Below are 13,856 nucleotides of genomic sequence, written 5' to 3'. Positions count from 1 at the left end.
TGTTAGGTATTAACTGTTTCAAATATGTTTAATTATTTCATTATGCAAAGCATAGTGAGGGCCTGATGCTGCTCTTTTTGACTTCAAAGAACTCCTGGATGAGGATCCCAGTCAGTGTGTGCTGCATACACCACAGTCATATTTTTGCCATTTCTCTTTGAAGACTAAATCTGATGTTGCACTGTCTCCAACAATCTGAATAAAATACAAGTGCACAAAGCAGAAGTCCAGATGGTGCTTATGGAGTTCTGATCTTTTCTGAGAGAAAGTTTAAAAATATATTTATTTTCCAGAACCGAGATCCATCATTGCTCACTGAAAAGATGCAGAAAATGCATAATAGCTGAGATCTGAAAGCTTGATTCAAAGCCTAATGAAGTTGCTAGGAGGTTCTCTGGCTGGCTTACAGAAATGGGTTGACTATCCATTTGCTGAGCTATTTAGTCCTCCTTTCTCTAAGGAACATCTCATTGAAATATTTGGGAAATGTACCTCAAATAATGAAAGTTAATAGCCATTCTTCTAATACCCATCTTGATATTAACTGGGATTTCTTGCACTGTCAGTTCATTAGTGTAAAACAAGCAGATGGCATTGTTACTGTATATTTTTTCTTAAATTAAAAATGTACCATGTATCTATTGTAGACCCAACATTTCCTCTCTATTATAATAACAAAGGAGAATAGCCTTCAAGTAATTTTTAAATTAATGTTTATACTTGATTACTCTGCTATGTGTTCTGCAAATGGCATATGAAACTTTCATGACGCAGTAACAAGTACACTAAGTGCAATTAAAATATGTAAAATTTTAATGGGAAATAGTGTTAGTATTGTTTTCTACTACTGAGAATGTTAATGCTAATTACATTGTACTGAACTGTGTTCTAATCCATAAATACTTAGGCAGTTAAGTTAAATAAAGTTAAAATGGATAACATAATTTTCAATGAATAGCAATGAATCCAACCCTTTTTCCTCCCCAGATCCTTGAAATAGTTTCCTTTGTTTATGGAAATTAAAGCCAGAAACCATTTTGTGACTAATACAAGTTTGGATTCATTAATTTAGTTAAGTGATTGCTAGTAGAAGTGACCTTAATACCAAACAAATATTATAATGATGCAATTTACAGATTGAATTTTAAGAGCATGTTGCAAAGACAGGACAATTTATACTAAACAACACTTATTCATTTTACAAATATCTTTTTTGTACTCATTATTACTTATCACATTGTGACGTTAATCTGCAAATCTGCTCCCTTTTAGAACTAGTGATCTGAATATTCAGCATGTCTTTATATAGATGTTTGCCATGAAAAATCACCTTTCTTCTCCATTTGCTAATCACCAAAGATACTCTGATTTCATTAAAATTTCAAATTAAAAAAAAAAAACCAACAAACCTCATAAGGAGCTAAAACTGATGAGATTTCACTGACTTATTCTAAGCAAGAGACACTTTACCTGCTTTGGAGTCTTTACGTATATCAGCTGATACTCCTACAGTATCAGTCACTGTGTTAACCCAAATTCCTTAATTTGATTTCTTGAAGTATTGCTGGGGCTTAACACAGACTTCTGTGTTTGCTGTATAACACAACTATACAAATTTAATTAATATAGAAATTGTGTGATTTAAGGGTACTACTCAAGGAATGTTCATTTTTGAAAATAGACTACCTATGAATACTGTGATAAGTAAGAGCATTGTCATTATCTGCAAAACTTTAAACTCTCCAAACAGTGCTCTATTAGGATAAAGCTGTGTGAGTGCTGATACTAGCAAAGATCTCATGGGAGTGTAAGTCTGTGGAATTAGTCCCAACTAATTAGTCCCCTCGTCAAAATCAGAAGCTAATGGATAGCAGTTTATAGGTAGGGAATGGAAATGATAGAAAAGATTTTCATTTGAAAGTTCTAACAAATATTCAAAAAAAGGAAGAGAAGAGGCTTTAAAAAAAAAAAAAAAAAAAAGGAAGTTTGGCCTTTAAAATTACACTGAAGCATTGTGAAGGAATTCTCAAGGTAGGATAATCTCATTTTGTAAGGCAGAGATGCAAATTATATCATTATACTCTGGTGCTTAAGGCAAAAGATTGGACCTTATTATTCCTTATGCAACCAAAGGAATATAGCAAGCAAGACTTTCTGTAGAAGAATCTGATTAAATAATACATTGAAAGTATAGATATTGTAAGTAGTTGTTTGCTGCATATTGAAGAGCTTCAGAAAAAGTTGGATAGTGTTTCTGGGGTTTGGGGTGAGCACTGCACTATGCTTGCTTATGTGTCCATGAAGAGAACATCATCATTTGTGCCTGTATGAGAAAATGCCATGAAACTGAAAAATTTCCAGTGGTGCTGTTACTTTTTTCTGCTGCCTCAAAGCGCACAGTCAGCTACTGGTTTAGAAGATGATGGGATGAGAAAAGACTGTAATTTTCTTTCATTGCTATAGCTGTTGTCCTGAAAATGAAAGGACTGAATCAGTCTCAAGCAAGATGGTGAGACCTTTCCCAATATAACTGCCACGCTGTTGTGATCTTTCAGCACCGTCTCCCAAAAGAAAGATGCTTCTATTAAATTTCTCTCTTTTATGGCATGGGGTTCAGACACAAGGTGTAACCAAAAATAGCATAGATGCTCCTTGCACTTATAAAATCTATATCTAGAAGTGAAAAGGAAGGAAAAATTCTGTTTTTTAATCAAGAAAGCCAAGAACAATGTCCCCAGATCCTGGGGAGGTGGTCAGAATTTTGAAATTTCTGGGTCTTCCTCAGAGTTTGTAGTTCCATTCTGGCAGAAATTTTCTGTCAGGTGGGGTTAGCCTTATGCATCTGAAATAAAAACATGGTAAGCCATCAGGAAATCTAGTTCTGCAAATTTACACTTATATTTCTTCCAGCTATCTTTAGGAACTTAAATGAAGTTGTGAATTAAGAGTTTGGCTGCCCCAGGCTCCCATTTGGTGCTGGAGAATGTGGCACTTCCAGGAGGCAGATGTTTACCCATCCACTGAAAATGTCAGATGTTCTTTGCAGAGTAGATAGGAATCCTTAGCATGCAGAACTTCAAGAGCTGAGAGGGATGTCCAAAATTAGAGCAAATTAATTCAGAGTTTGGGGCCTTTTTATTTGTCAGTTCTTCTGAATGTTGATTGACCCCATTAGCTCATGTCTGTCTGGACATTTACTGTCAGGGTGACTAAGTAATAGCTGGAAAAATTGTATTGCTCACATGGCTTTTTCTGCAGTATCTGATAGTAATTCAATTATACTTTGAAAAGAGCAAAGGGGAAAGAAAACAAGAAATTAGAAAGAAACTGAAGGAAACAAAGAAATAACATCAATTATTTTCTGTGGTGCTCTGACAAATCTGCGTTCATATTTATTTCACAGGAGAGGACATTGAATAAAGCTTTATTCATTAATGCTTCCTATTCCAGTATATGATGAAATTATGGCATCTCTTGAGACTGAACTGTATGTGGTCTTTCCAATAACATGTAGGGAATGCTGCTCTGAAATTCTGGAGGATAAATGGAAATTGCTAGTTTCAGCAATTTCAGAGTGAGAGGAGCTTTAATCACATTGCTTCTACTGCCTTATAAGTTTTAAAATAACGAGAAACATGAATTCAACTCAGTGTGTAAGTGCATGATCAAAAATATATCTATTTGTAATTTCAATTGTGTAAACAAAATTATTTTCTGACCTGAAGAAGTGTATAGCTAAGACATTGTTTGAAGGACTTCTGTACATTTGATATACGTGGCATTTGTTTGCCTTGTAATCTATTTCTTTCTTTCATTATGTATTAAAAATATATTTGTAAAAGTGAAACAAACAAACAAAAAGGATTCAAACTAAAAGGGGGGGAAGATTCAGACTGGATATAAGGAAAAAGTTTTTTACAATAAGAGTAGTGAAGCACTGGAAGTGGTTGCTCAGAGAAGCAGTGATTGCCCATCCATGGAGACAGCCAAGGTCAGGTTGGACAAGGCAGCTCATGCTGTTTTCTAGCCAAGAACTGCAACTTTTTCTTTTTCTTTCTTTTTTTCTTTTTTTTCCACAACATTCAAACTCTGGGACATTTTCATACTTTTTCAGTATGAAGTCCTGCTTTAAAGCTCAGCGGTACCATAAAGTCCTTGATGTGAAAACCATGCTCATTATCAGAGCTGAAGGAGATCCTCTAATCTTTTAAGATTACTGAAGATAATCCTCATTGGTGTGAACAAGATAGAAAAGAAAGCTGTGAATGTCAAATAGAAAAACAGCTAAAACTCTATGAGTCCACTTGGCAAGCGTATCACTGTCTGTATTAAGGAAATATCAGAGACCTGCTTAGGTTTATGACACTGAGCTAATAAAGAATCAAAAACCATATTGAACCTATCAATTTTTCTTAGCATGGCCATTTTTCCAAGTTTGAAAAGATAACTTGGAAGACATATATATATATATATATATATATATATAGATGGATGGATGTTATTAAGAGTAAAATATGAAGTATATGGGGTAAAAGATTATGTTTTATGTCACCTATACTGATGAGAATTTATAGTTTAGATGGTAAATCTTGGATTCTAAAATGGAAAGGATGAGAATCTGTATAATATGCAGAGTTCAATTGATACTGATAAATCTGAAATTCTTCTACTGTCTTTGTAATCTTTGTAAAGTGATTGTTTGTGATAGAGTTCTGCAAATTAGAGGAAAGATAATGATCAGTGGTGACATTGGAGACTCCCACAAATAACCTACAGAGTTTTGTTTAATTTTATTTACTTGCCTCGTGCACTTGTTTATAAAAAACCTGAAAAGTACAGAGCATCCTTCTTGGAAACCTTGGCCTTTTTTATTTTCAGAATAATATAGAATATTTAAACTCATGATGTTGTATTGGTGAGTCACCACAATATAATAATACAGACTGTGCAGTGCTATCAGAAGAGGTATATTCAGTTGGAGGATAGCATTCAGGCTATCACACAGAAGAAGACAAGAAAGCTACAGCAAGCTCTGAAACTCGAAACTCTAGGTGCAGAAGATAATACTGTTCTATCTTTCTTACCACAGCAGACACTTTCCAGATAGTAAACCCTTTTTTGGAAAAGGAACAAAATGATGCTGCTTGCAACTGTGTTTGGTAATCCAAAAGAGAGGAGGAAAAGAGATCTGAGTCTGCAATATAATTAATTCAAAGTGATGAATCAGATTGCACCATCAAACACTCTCTATGACACTAAAGAAAGTTGTAATTGTGTCCTGGATATATGTATTACTTAAACGCATATTATAAAATATCTGCAGCACAATTGCTGTTAACACACCTAAAGTGAAAAGAGGCACTCAACAGGAGTTGTCAAAGTATTTTAAACAAGGCACTTGATCCATAACAGTGTGCTCTAGATGACACTCCTTGAAGCAATGGGTCTTACTAGATGATACCAAGTGATCCCTTCTAACCTTAACCAATCTGTGATTCTGTGATAGCAAAACATAAAAGCTAGGCTTCAGTTGAAAGTCAATTTACGTTAAGTAGAAATCTGAATTTTAAGCGGCTGAACATTAAAATAACTTAATGGAGAGACATTCATTTAATTTTGAGTAATATTATCTTGTTCTGCTCAACTCAAAAATAAGTCATAAAGTTCAATAATTGCCTTTTATTCCAGAGGACTATTCAGAAAATGGTTTTTCAGTGTTCGGTCCCTAGTAGTGACACACGTGAAGAAGCTGTGGAATGGAACAGTTAACTTCTGAATGTAAAAATCAGAGGAAAAAAATGAGTAAACTGGGGTTTGTATGCAGCATTGAAGGTTTTAAATTTAACCTAATTGAATATATTTTTCAAGGCATGAAGGAATTGAGTAGCAGAGCTTAGACTTAAAATATTTAAGTCTAAAATATTTACCCTATGTGAGTTAAGCTGACTTTGAGGAGATGGCTATGGTGAACTTGTATTTTATGTCTCTTCTGCAGATGTCTTAATTTGAAAGAAGACTATGGATTCATGTAGCTCATTAACATAACAAGTGCAGGATGTTCAGCAACCTGTCTTGCTTATTACACACTTCTGGTAGAAGATAGAAAATTTAAGTTTCACCTTTTCCTTTCTTTGAAAAATAAAGTAATGAAAGTTGAATAGCACTCACGAATACTTACAGTAACTGTTCTGCTGGTGGTAAAATAGTGGTAGTAGAAGAGGGTAAGGTTCACTTTATTTTAGGTGTTGAATTGAATGGTCAGGTCAATTAACACTTTGAGTAAGTTAAGGCTTTGATTCACCTTCAGTGTTTACCCTATGCATTTATTATGTAGACATTTCAACAGAAATATCCCTTTCAAAATATTTCCAAATAGGTAAAATTAAAAAAAAAAATAGTTACTATCTTACGATTGAAGACTGTTTGCTGAGTTCATGCAGACCTTTTCTTTCTTACTGCTTATGAGCTGAGGTTCCTGATTATTGTGAGGATTAGCAGTGGTTTAATTAGCCTTGATTCTGTAATTCTTCTTCGACTGCAAAGTTTGATTATCCAGAGCTTGTAAATTTTTACACATTAAAAAAATTAGAAGATACTCAGGAGTTGTACGCGCTTAAGAGATTAACATAAATGTCTCTGTTTAGTGAGGCAAATGTGGATCAGATTTGTGTAAAATACAAAATTTGTGAAAGCTGTGAGGGTTGTATCTTGCCAGGCTAATCAAAACCATAACTGTTTCGTGTTCAGTTCTGTAGACAGATTTATTGTATTTGCTTGAATCGTGTTTCCAGTAGAGAAATGACATATTCTATGGGATAGAAGCCACACAGATCAGTCTACCTATGCCTAACTATATAAAGTGCATAGGAGAGTGCACAGCATTTTCTTTTGAAAATTGATAGGAGGAAAGGAGCTGGCTTTCTTAAATAAGTTATGGATAGACGCTTATAGTAGAGATCGATTACATCAAAAAACAGGGATGAGAAAAAATTATTGATGGTTCTGTAGTTAACTCTTGGTTTTGAAGTGAGAGCACTTGACTGGAACAAAGCTGCACAAAGAGATATCCCTAAATAAAGCTGTGGCTTACACAGATGGTTTCCCAAGGCTGGGGCAAACCTACTTTGTGGCTTGTCTGTCTTTTATTGTGGCTGCAGGATACTGAGTTTCATGTTTGCTGTTGAAATAATTGAATTTCAGAAAAATAATAAACACTTTTCTCTACTGGCACATTGCTAAATAACAGCCTTTGTTCAGTAGTTGATATGAAAATTGTGTAGTCTTTTTCTGTGGCGATAGGCAACCAGAGATACAGGGATGAGAAAATGCAGAAAGTCTATTGGCTAGTTCAGGTTGAGAAGTGGTGTGTGATGCTCAGAAGAAAGCAAAAAATCTCCATAATCTATCCCCTTTAAAAATTGCTGTTGCACAGGATACTAGCTCATTTATATTTTGAGAACCCATCTTTATGATGCTTTTTTTTTTTTTTTTTTCTTTTTTTTTTCCATGCCAGGCAAAATAGCTGTATTTAATTCCCTTGGATTTCTCAGTCCTTTCAGTAATAAACACTGATCCTGCTAGACACTTTAAAAGTAATTCTCCAGGCAAACATATTAGGAATGCAGCAGACAAAAAGGCTAGGCTTGCTCTTGAGAGAGCAATACCAAAGATGCTTCTAAAAACCAGTGGCATTTAGATGCAACATATGTGTCGCTGCCAAGTAACACAATGAGAAAAAAGATTTAAAGTAAGAGGAAACATTATTGATGTAAACTGTCTCCCTTTTCTTGTTACGATTCTTTCCCAGCTTCCCAGCCCCAACTTTTGAAAAGACTCTTAAATTCTCCCAACAGTGATTTTCAGTGCATTGCAGAGTGTAATCATGTAGATGAACTCTGCTAAAGCAGAGGCTGGCTGAGCTCAGGCAGGTGCTCTAGGTATGGGGCTTGAATTTAGCAATCTTAAAAGTAGTGATGTAGTGGAGGGCAATAATAAATAATTACACTGAGCGGAGAAGAAGTCTGGAAAAATCAGGGCTTTTGGATATGGCAGGTATCAAATCAGTCTTAAGTAACCTTCTCAAGAGCTTTCTGCTTTTATCTCTAAGTTAGATGAATATGGAAGATCACATTTTTAAATGTGGGCTTTGCTTTCAAATATTTCTTCATGAATTTATTTTTAACTGAAACTGTTGAATACTTTCTTATACTTGAAGTTAATTTTGCATTCTTTTAAGATATTCAGAGTAATTTCCTGTGAGAAAATAAAATTTTTTATCTCTGCTTCTGGGTAGAAATAGTAGAAGACCTTCTATTATGCTTCTGCAGTGGTTGTGCAAAGCTAGGGCAGGTACGTGGAAAAATGAGCATGATCCATAAGGATTCCTCTGCCATTTTATTCTCTGTTGTGTAGATAGCATCCTCACTTTAAAGATGTCTGAATACTTCTGAGATCACACATCAAACATGTTTCTTTTTTCTCTTGCATTAAGAAGGAAGGTTCTCTTGATTTCATGGTTATGAATTGTTAAGCATAATTGGCATTAAAAGGATGCCTGCAGTGTACCAAGAAAAAAAAAGGTAGAATAGGTATGAAAGATACTATATATGTCTTGCTTCAAATATATCACCTTCTATTGATATTAGAAATATTGCATTTATGTAACTGTAAGGAATATAAATTCTTGGTAAGTATATGTGTTGTGATAAAGGATGAGTTACAGTAGGAGTCATCAAAACTGGTGTTTTTTGATAAATTCACTGGTGTGCAATTATAGCTTGAGCATACAAATAATTAAATAAGAGCCTTCACTATGTGTTTTAATGTTAATTATTCTTAAGACTGAAGATGATATGATGATGAAGTAAAGATTCTGTGAAATGCTAGAAAATGCTTGCTCTTCATTTGCGTCAATGTGAACAAATTTAATGTACATAGGATCCCATTTCCATCTATCTAGTCTTGACTTTTCTGTGATTCAGAGGACAGTGTCACTGTTTCACTGCTGAGTTTAATGCCTGTCTTTAAGACGGATGTTCCTGGAGGAGAAACAAAAGTTTGTCTTGGTTGATAATTTCAGTGCAGTTCTTTGAAGCATGAGTAACCAATACCTAATTAAACTGCTCACACAGGCTGAACAAATGAAAAAGAAATACTACTTTTTCAGATAACCTTAAAGACATGATTTCTCCTCTAGTGACTTCTACTCGGGGAAATCAATGCAGTGGTGATGCAGAAGCTCTTTCCGTAATACCTCATTATCTGAATGCTCTACAGTAGCTCCTGTACAGTATGGAAGACTGTGTGTTTGGAAATCCTGGCTGTATCTAGTCACAGCCACGGGAAAAGTATAATTTCAGTCCTGCTCCTTTAATTTGAAGCCAGAGGTATATTCCTTGTCTACAATAAAATTATTCTGGTGGTGAAGTCTGATTTTGCTACATGTAGAGCAATGAATGAGAATGTAGACTAATAATTAGTATTGGAACTGAAAATTCTTGAAGTATTTCTGTTTTGCTCTTCTAATAACTTCAGCTGTATTAATTTGCTCTGGTTGTGTGTTAAGCCACATGCTTTGTGTTTTGCCGTTCTTATGTGAGAGTCTAACAAGAATTCTGATTAAGTTCTATTTCATATCTCTGAGCATATATTAACTAAAATACACTTTGAGCCAGACAGGACAGAGTAAATAAGCTGTGTTGTTTCTTATGACCAGTACTACTCTAGGCGCTGTTTTTTAAACGTTTCTGGCCACTAGGAAGATAGATCATTTCTTATCACCACACTTGTGATGACATGTAGTGAATCATTCTGTGTGATATGAAAATTAGGTCACAAGTAGCCTCTTGTTACTCTTACAAGAGTGCTCTACAATGTTTTTATGATCTGTAGGGATATACTCTTCTACTGACGAGCAGTCCCACTAGTGTCAGGAGAGCTCTTTAGAGACAGAAAGGACTGTTGCACTCAGTTTCTTTGCAAAGTTAAAACCTTAAAAACAGCAAGTAGGAAGCTCTTCACCTAGCATTGTTCCTGGTAGAGAAGAAAAAATAGGAATAGGGAAAAAAAAGAAGACAAAGAAATAAAATATCTGTTTGGAGCTGGGGACATGGGAGGATATTTTCCTTATCTCCAGGAAATGTATATGTATCATGTTTGAATACTTAGGGTAATCTTTTGCCTTAATTTGACGGATTCTTTGGTAAACTGAGATCTGGGTAACCTGAAACATTTACTAGGTCAAAACAAGTAACTGTAGCTTTAATTACCTTCTGAGAATTTTTTTCTCAAACTAGAAGTACCTCCACTGAGCAATCATGTTTAACAGGGCCAAAATGAGAAGAGTAACTATAAGCCTTTGACAGTCAAGCACATGAAGACTTGTGCTTAGAATAAAGGATATTTTATGTATAGATGTATAACAAAAGAGGTGACTTGCTACAGTATAAAAGAAAAAAATCTTTCAGATAGTTTTCTCTTTTTTTTTCAAAATTTTAATGAAACAACAGAATATAGGAGTCATTGTTACTCCCCAGTTCATGATTTAGAGCAGAATTATTTGATGAAGACATCTGATTTGCGGAAGTGAAGTGTACAACTTTTCTTAAGTCTAAGGTATGACTCAGGGGAGAGCTATAGAAAATGAGTCAGTCCTTCTGAGCCTTGAATGCCTAACTTTATGTTGTAACTTTGTTGAAAGTTTAGAGAAAACGCAGGAGTGAATTAGTTACTGGCAACAGCTTTGAATTTAAAAAAAAAAAAAAAAAAAAAAAAAAGGTATGTAGTTCTTTCAAGAGGATTGATGCACTTTATAAAAATGATATTATTTTCCTTTTGCATGTACATGTCATAAGGGGGCCTGTGTAATGTAATTTGTTGACGTTCAGTGAGTAAAGTGTATTCCTTCCATGTTAGAAAGAACTGCTGTAGTTTGGCAAATAAACTTTATATGATCTTTTTGAATTCAACAGATAGGTGTTTGTCTTCCAGTCTCTACTTATGAGAAAAAAAAAGCTATACAATCCAACAGCAACTAATTATCCTAATTGTATATATATAAAAGACTCATTTGTAAGTGTCATTACTATGTGGGGAAAGAAGGCATCCATTTTTCATAAAATCCCCTAATGTTTGCTGAAGATATTATTGCAAAATTCTGTTTTCTTTCCTGTATTATTTCATCCTTTGTTTTCAACTCATCTGATGGAATCTTTTCATATATAAAACAACAGCAAAAAAATCAGTAGGTTTATCTGAATTCAAGTCCCTAGTGTTACTTTGAAGTTAGTTAGTTCCTTCCCTGTTTTCCTATTTTATGTAGAACCTGAGAATGGCACCAGGCTGAAGCTATTTCTAGGATGTAGAGATACTGTCTGTGTGTTTCTTTTCAAGTCTATCCAACAGAAATTCATTTTTCTTTTCCAGCTAGTACATCTAGGGACTTCAGCACAGAATAGACAGCATAAGTATAAGAAACAGAGCATAACTTTAAGCCACTATCTGTCTTCTGAATGGCAGGCAATGGAACACTGATTGGAGCATCTGCAAACGTTGTTTGTGCAGGAATTGCTGAACAGCATGGCTATGGCTTCTCCTTCATGGAATTCTTCAGGTAAAATTTTAAACTTTTCTATTTAAATCTGTCTTTTACTTTCTTTATGCAAACAATTGAGCCTCCAGTGAGAAAATAAGTGGGAAATGTCTGTTAAATAGACCTGCTTTTCTGACAGGTTTTGGCCACTGAATTGTGAGCAGGAGTCTGATCACATAGTTTTTATTTAATGTGGATAGAATGTATAAAGATGTTGTGATTACATGTGGTGGAAACCCCAGGAGAAACTAAACTTCAGAAATCCCTGCTTTGATCACCCTCAATCTTATCTTCAACACTCTAGTTTTTCTTTACAGTTTTCTTTATTTTAGTTTATATTCTCTATTAGTTTTCCTTTCTATTGTTTATCTCAGAGCCTTCAAACCTTTTTGACTAATGTGATTAATCATATGGGAGTGTCTGGAAAAGAGCCAGTGATAAGATAATGCTTACAGCACACTTTAACTCTTTTCCCATAGCCCTCTGATAGTATATTTTAGAAAGACAGACTACCCTTCAAATCAAATGCTTGATTTTCAGGACCTTTGATATTGCATTACAGTCTTACATAATACAAACTGATAAATAACAGACTTGGATTTATAAACAACAAAAGATGGTGATAAAACAATAATGGTCTTGTTGGGGGCTGCTCTGCTCATATTTCACAGATATTCAATCTGTCATTTTAGGATGTAATTTGCTTTTAATATTAAGTTTCTTCAGTGGAGGTTCAGGTTGGACATTAGGAAATACTGCTCCAAGAAAGTGGTTAAGCACTGTAATAGTCTGCCCAGAGATATGGTGGACTCACTGTCCCTAGAGATGTTCAAGAAATGTTTCAATGTTGTACTGAGGGACGTGGTTTAATGGAATATATTGGTGATAGGTGGACAGTTGGACTATATGATCTTATAGGACTTTTCTAACTTTGGTGATTCTAGGATTGTGAGGAAGGATGCGAGAATTGAATCCAGAGTGATCACAGAAATGTAGTAGTGGAATTAGCAAAAAGAAAGTAAAACCCCACTTTTGCTGGCGTCTCAGTCATTGAGCAGGTAGTTAAATGTGTTTCTTCATAATTTGCCTTAGGAAAGTATTTGTCAAATGTTCCCCAGTTCAGTCTATTTGGAGGCATGTCATAGAATCATAGAATCATAGAATAGCAAGGTTGGAAATGACCTGCAAGATCATCTAGTCCAACCACCCTCCCATTCCCAGTACCACAAGCTACCAAACCATATCTCGTAGCTCCTTGTCCAGGCACCTCTTGAATACAGCCAGGGACGGTGACTCCACCACCTCCCTGGGCAGCCATTCCAGTGCCTGACCACCCTCTGAGAGAAAAAGTTTCTCCTAATGTTCAACCTAAACCTCCTCTGGTACAACTTGTGGCACTAAGACATGTTACATTTATCCCTTGAGGATTTTGATCTTCCCTTTATTCATGAAGGCATTCTCAAAGCACAGAGTGATTATTTTCTGCATTTCTTTTTTTTTTTTTGCCCCAGATTTCACAACCCATGTTCAGGGCTCCCTGTTGTACTTGTATCAATTCAATTAAATTACTCTCCTCTTCCACCTTGGAAAGTGTTTCATAAAACTATATTAATGTTCTTTAATCTTTCCTCTTGAAAAATCTTGTTTGTACTTGAAATTTTCATTATCATTTTAGTAATTTGGAAGACGGGTCTGAACACAGTTCTTCAGGCACAGTCCCCTTATTCTGTTTTCTTGTATTGCAAAGATAAGATGAAATATGAAGTACAGAGCTATTTGCTTTTTTGTTGTTGTTGTTATTGTTGTGTTGTTTTTGTTTAATTGCGCCATTTCAAATTTTTGCTTAATTTACTGTTCACTGTTAAACTGAAGATTCATTCAGCTTTCCTGTTACTTCCCATCACAGAGTGTGGGTATATCTCTTCTCCCACTGCTCTGACTCCTTCAGTTCTTTTTCCCCCCTATGTTGAGTTTCTAAACATTATATCATCAGAAGGCAGAAATAAAAGGGGAATTATGTGATATACAATCCATTAAGTGAATTAGAAGATCAACACAAAGAAAGATATTAAGTGTAAAAATAAAAATAATAGTAAGGTTTGGAAAAGGTGATCGTGAGTGGTGGGTCACCTGCTTGGTCAAGGTAGATGTCAGAGCAAACAAATGAGTGTGCTTCTGGAGAGAAACAATTTTGTATGGCAGTCTTGATCCTGTAGAAAACATCAAATTTGTTATTAGGTAATTGCTCATTGACAGCACAAACAGT

General features: G+C 35.0%; 1 protein-coding gene across 1 annotated transcript in view; it reads left to right on the top strand.

Annotated features, from left to right (window-relative positions):
* Positions 1-13,856, top strand: part of OCA2 (OCA2 melanosomal transmembrane protein) — a gene marked incomplete at both ends in the record, with an annotated part of 205,850 nt that overhangs the window by 107,897 nt on the left and 84,097 nt on the right. The window contains one exon of the mRNA XM_079544452.1: positions 11,518-11,611. Within this exon, the coding sequence (XP_079400578.1) occupies positions 11,518-11,611 (94 nt within the window). The remainder of the gene's footprint in view (positions 1-11,517; positions 11,612-13,856) is intronic.

The sequence above is a fragment of the Tetrao urogallus genome, assembly GCF_951394365.1.
Source record: "Tetrao urogallus genome assembly, chromosome: 1".
Classification (NCBI taxonomy): Eukaryota; Metazoa; Chordata; class Aves; order Galliformes; family Phasianidae; genus Tetrao; species Tetrao urogallus.
The sequence above is the reverse complement of the archived record's forward strand: the minus strand, read 5'-3'. Positions and strand labels throughout refer to the sequence as shown.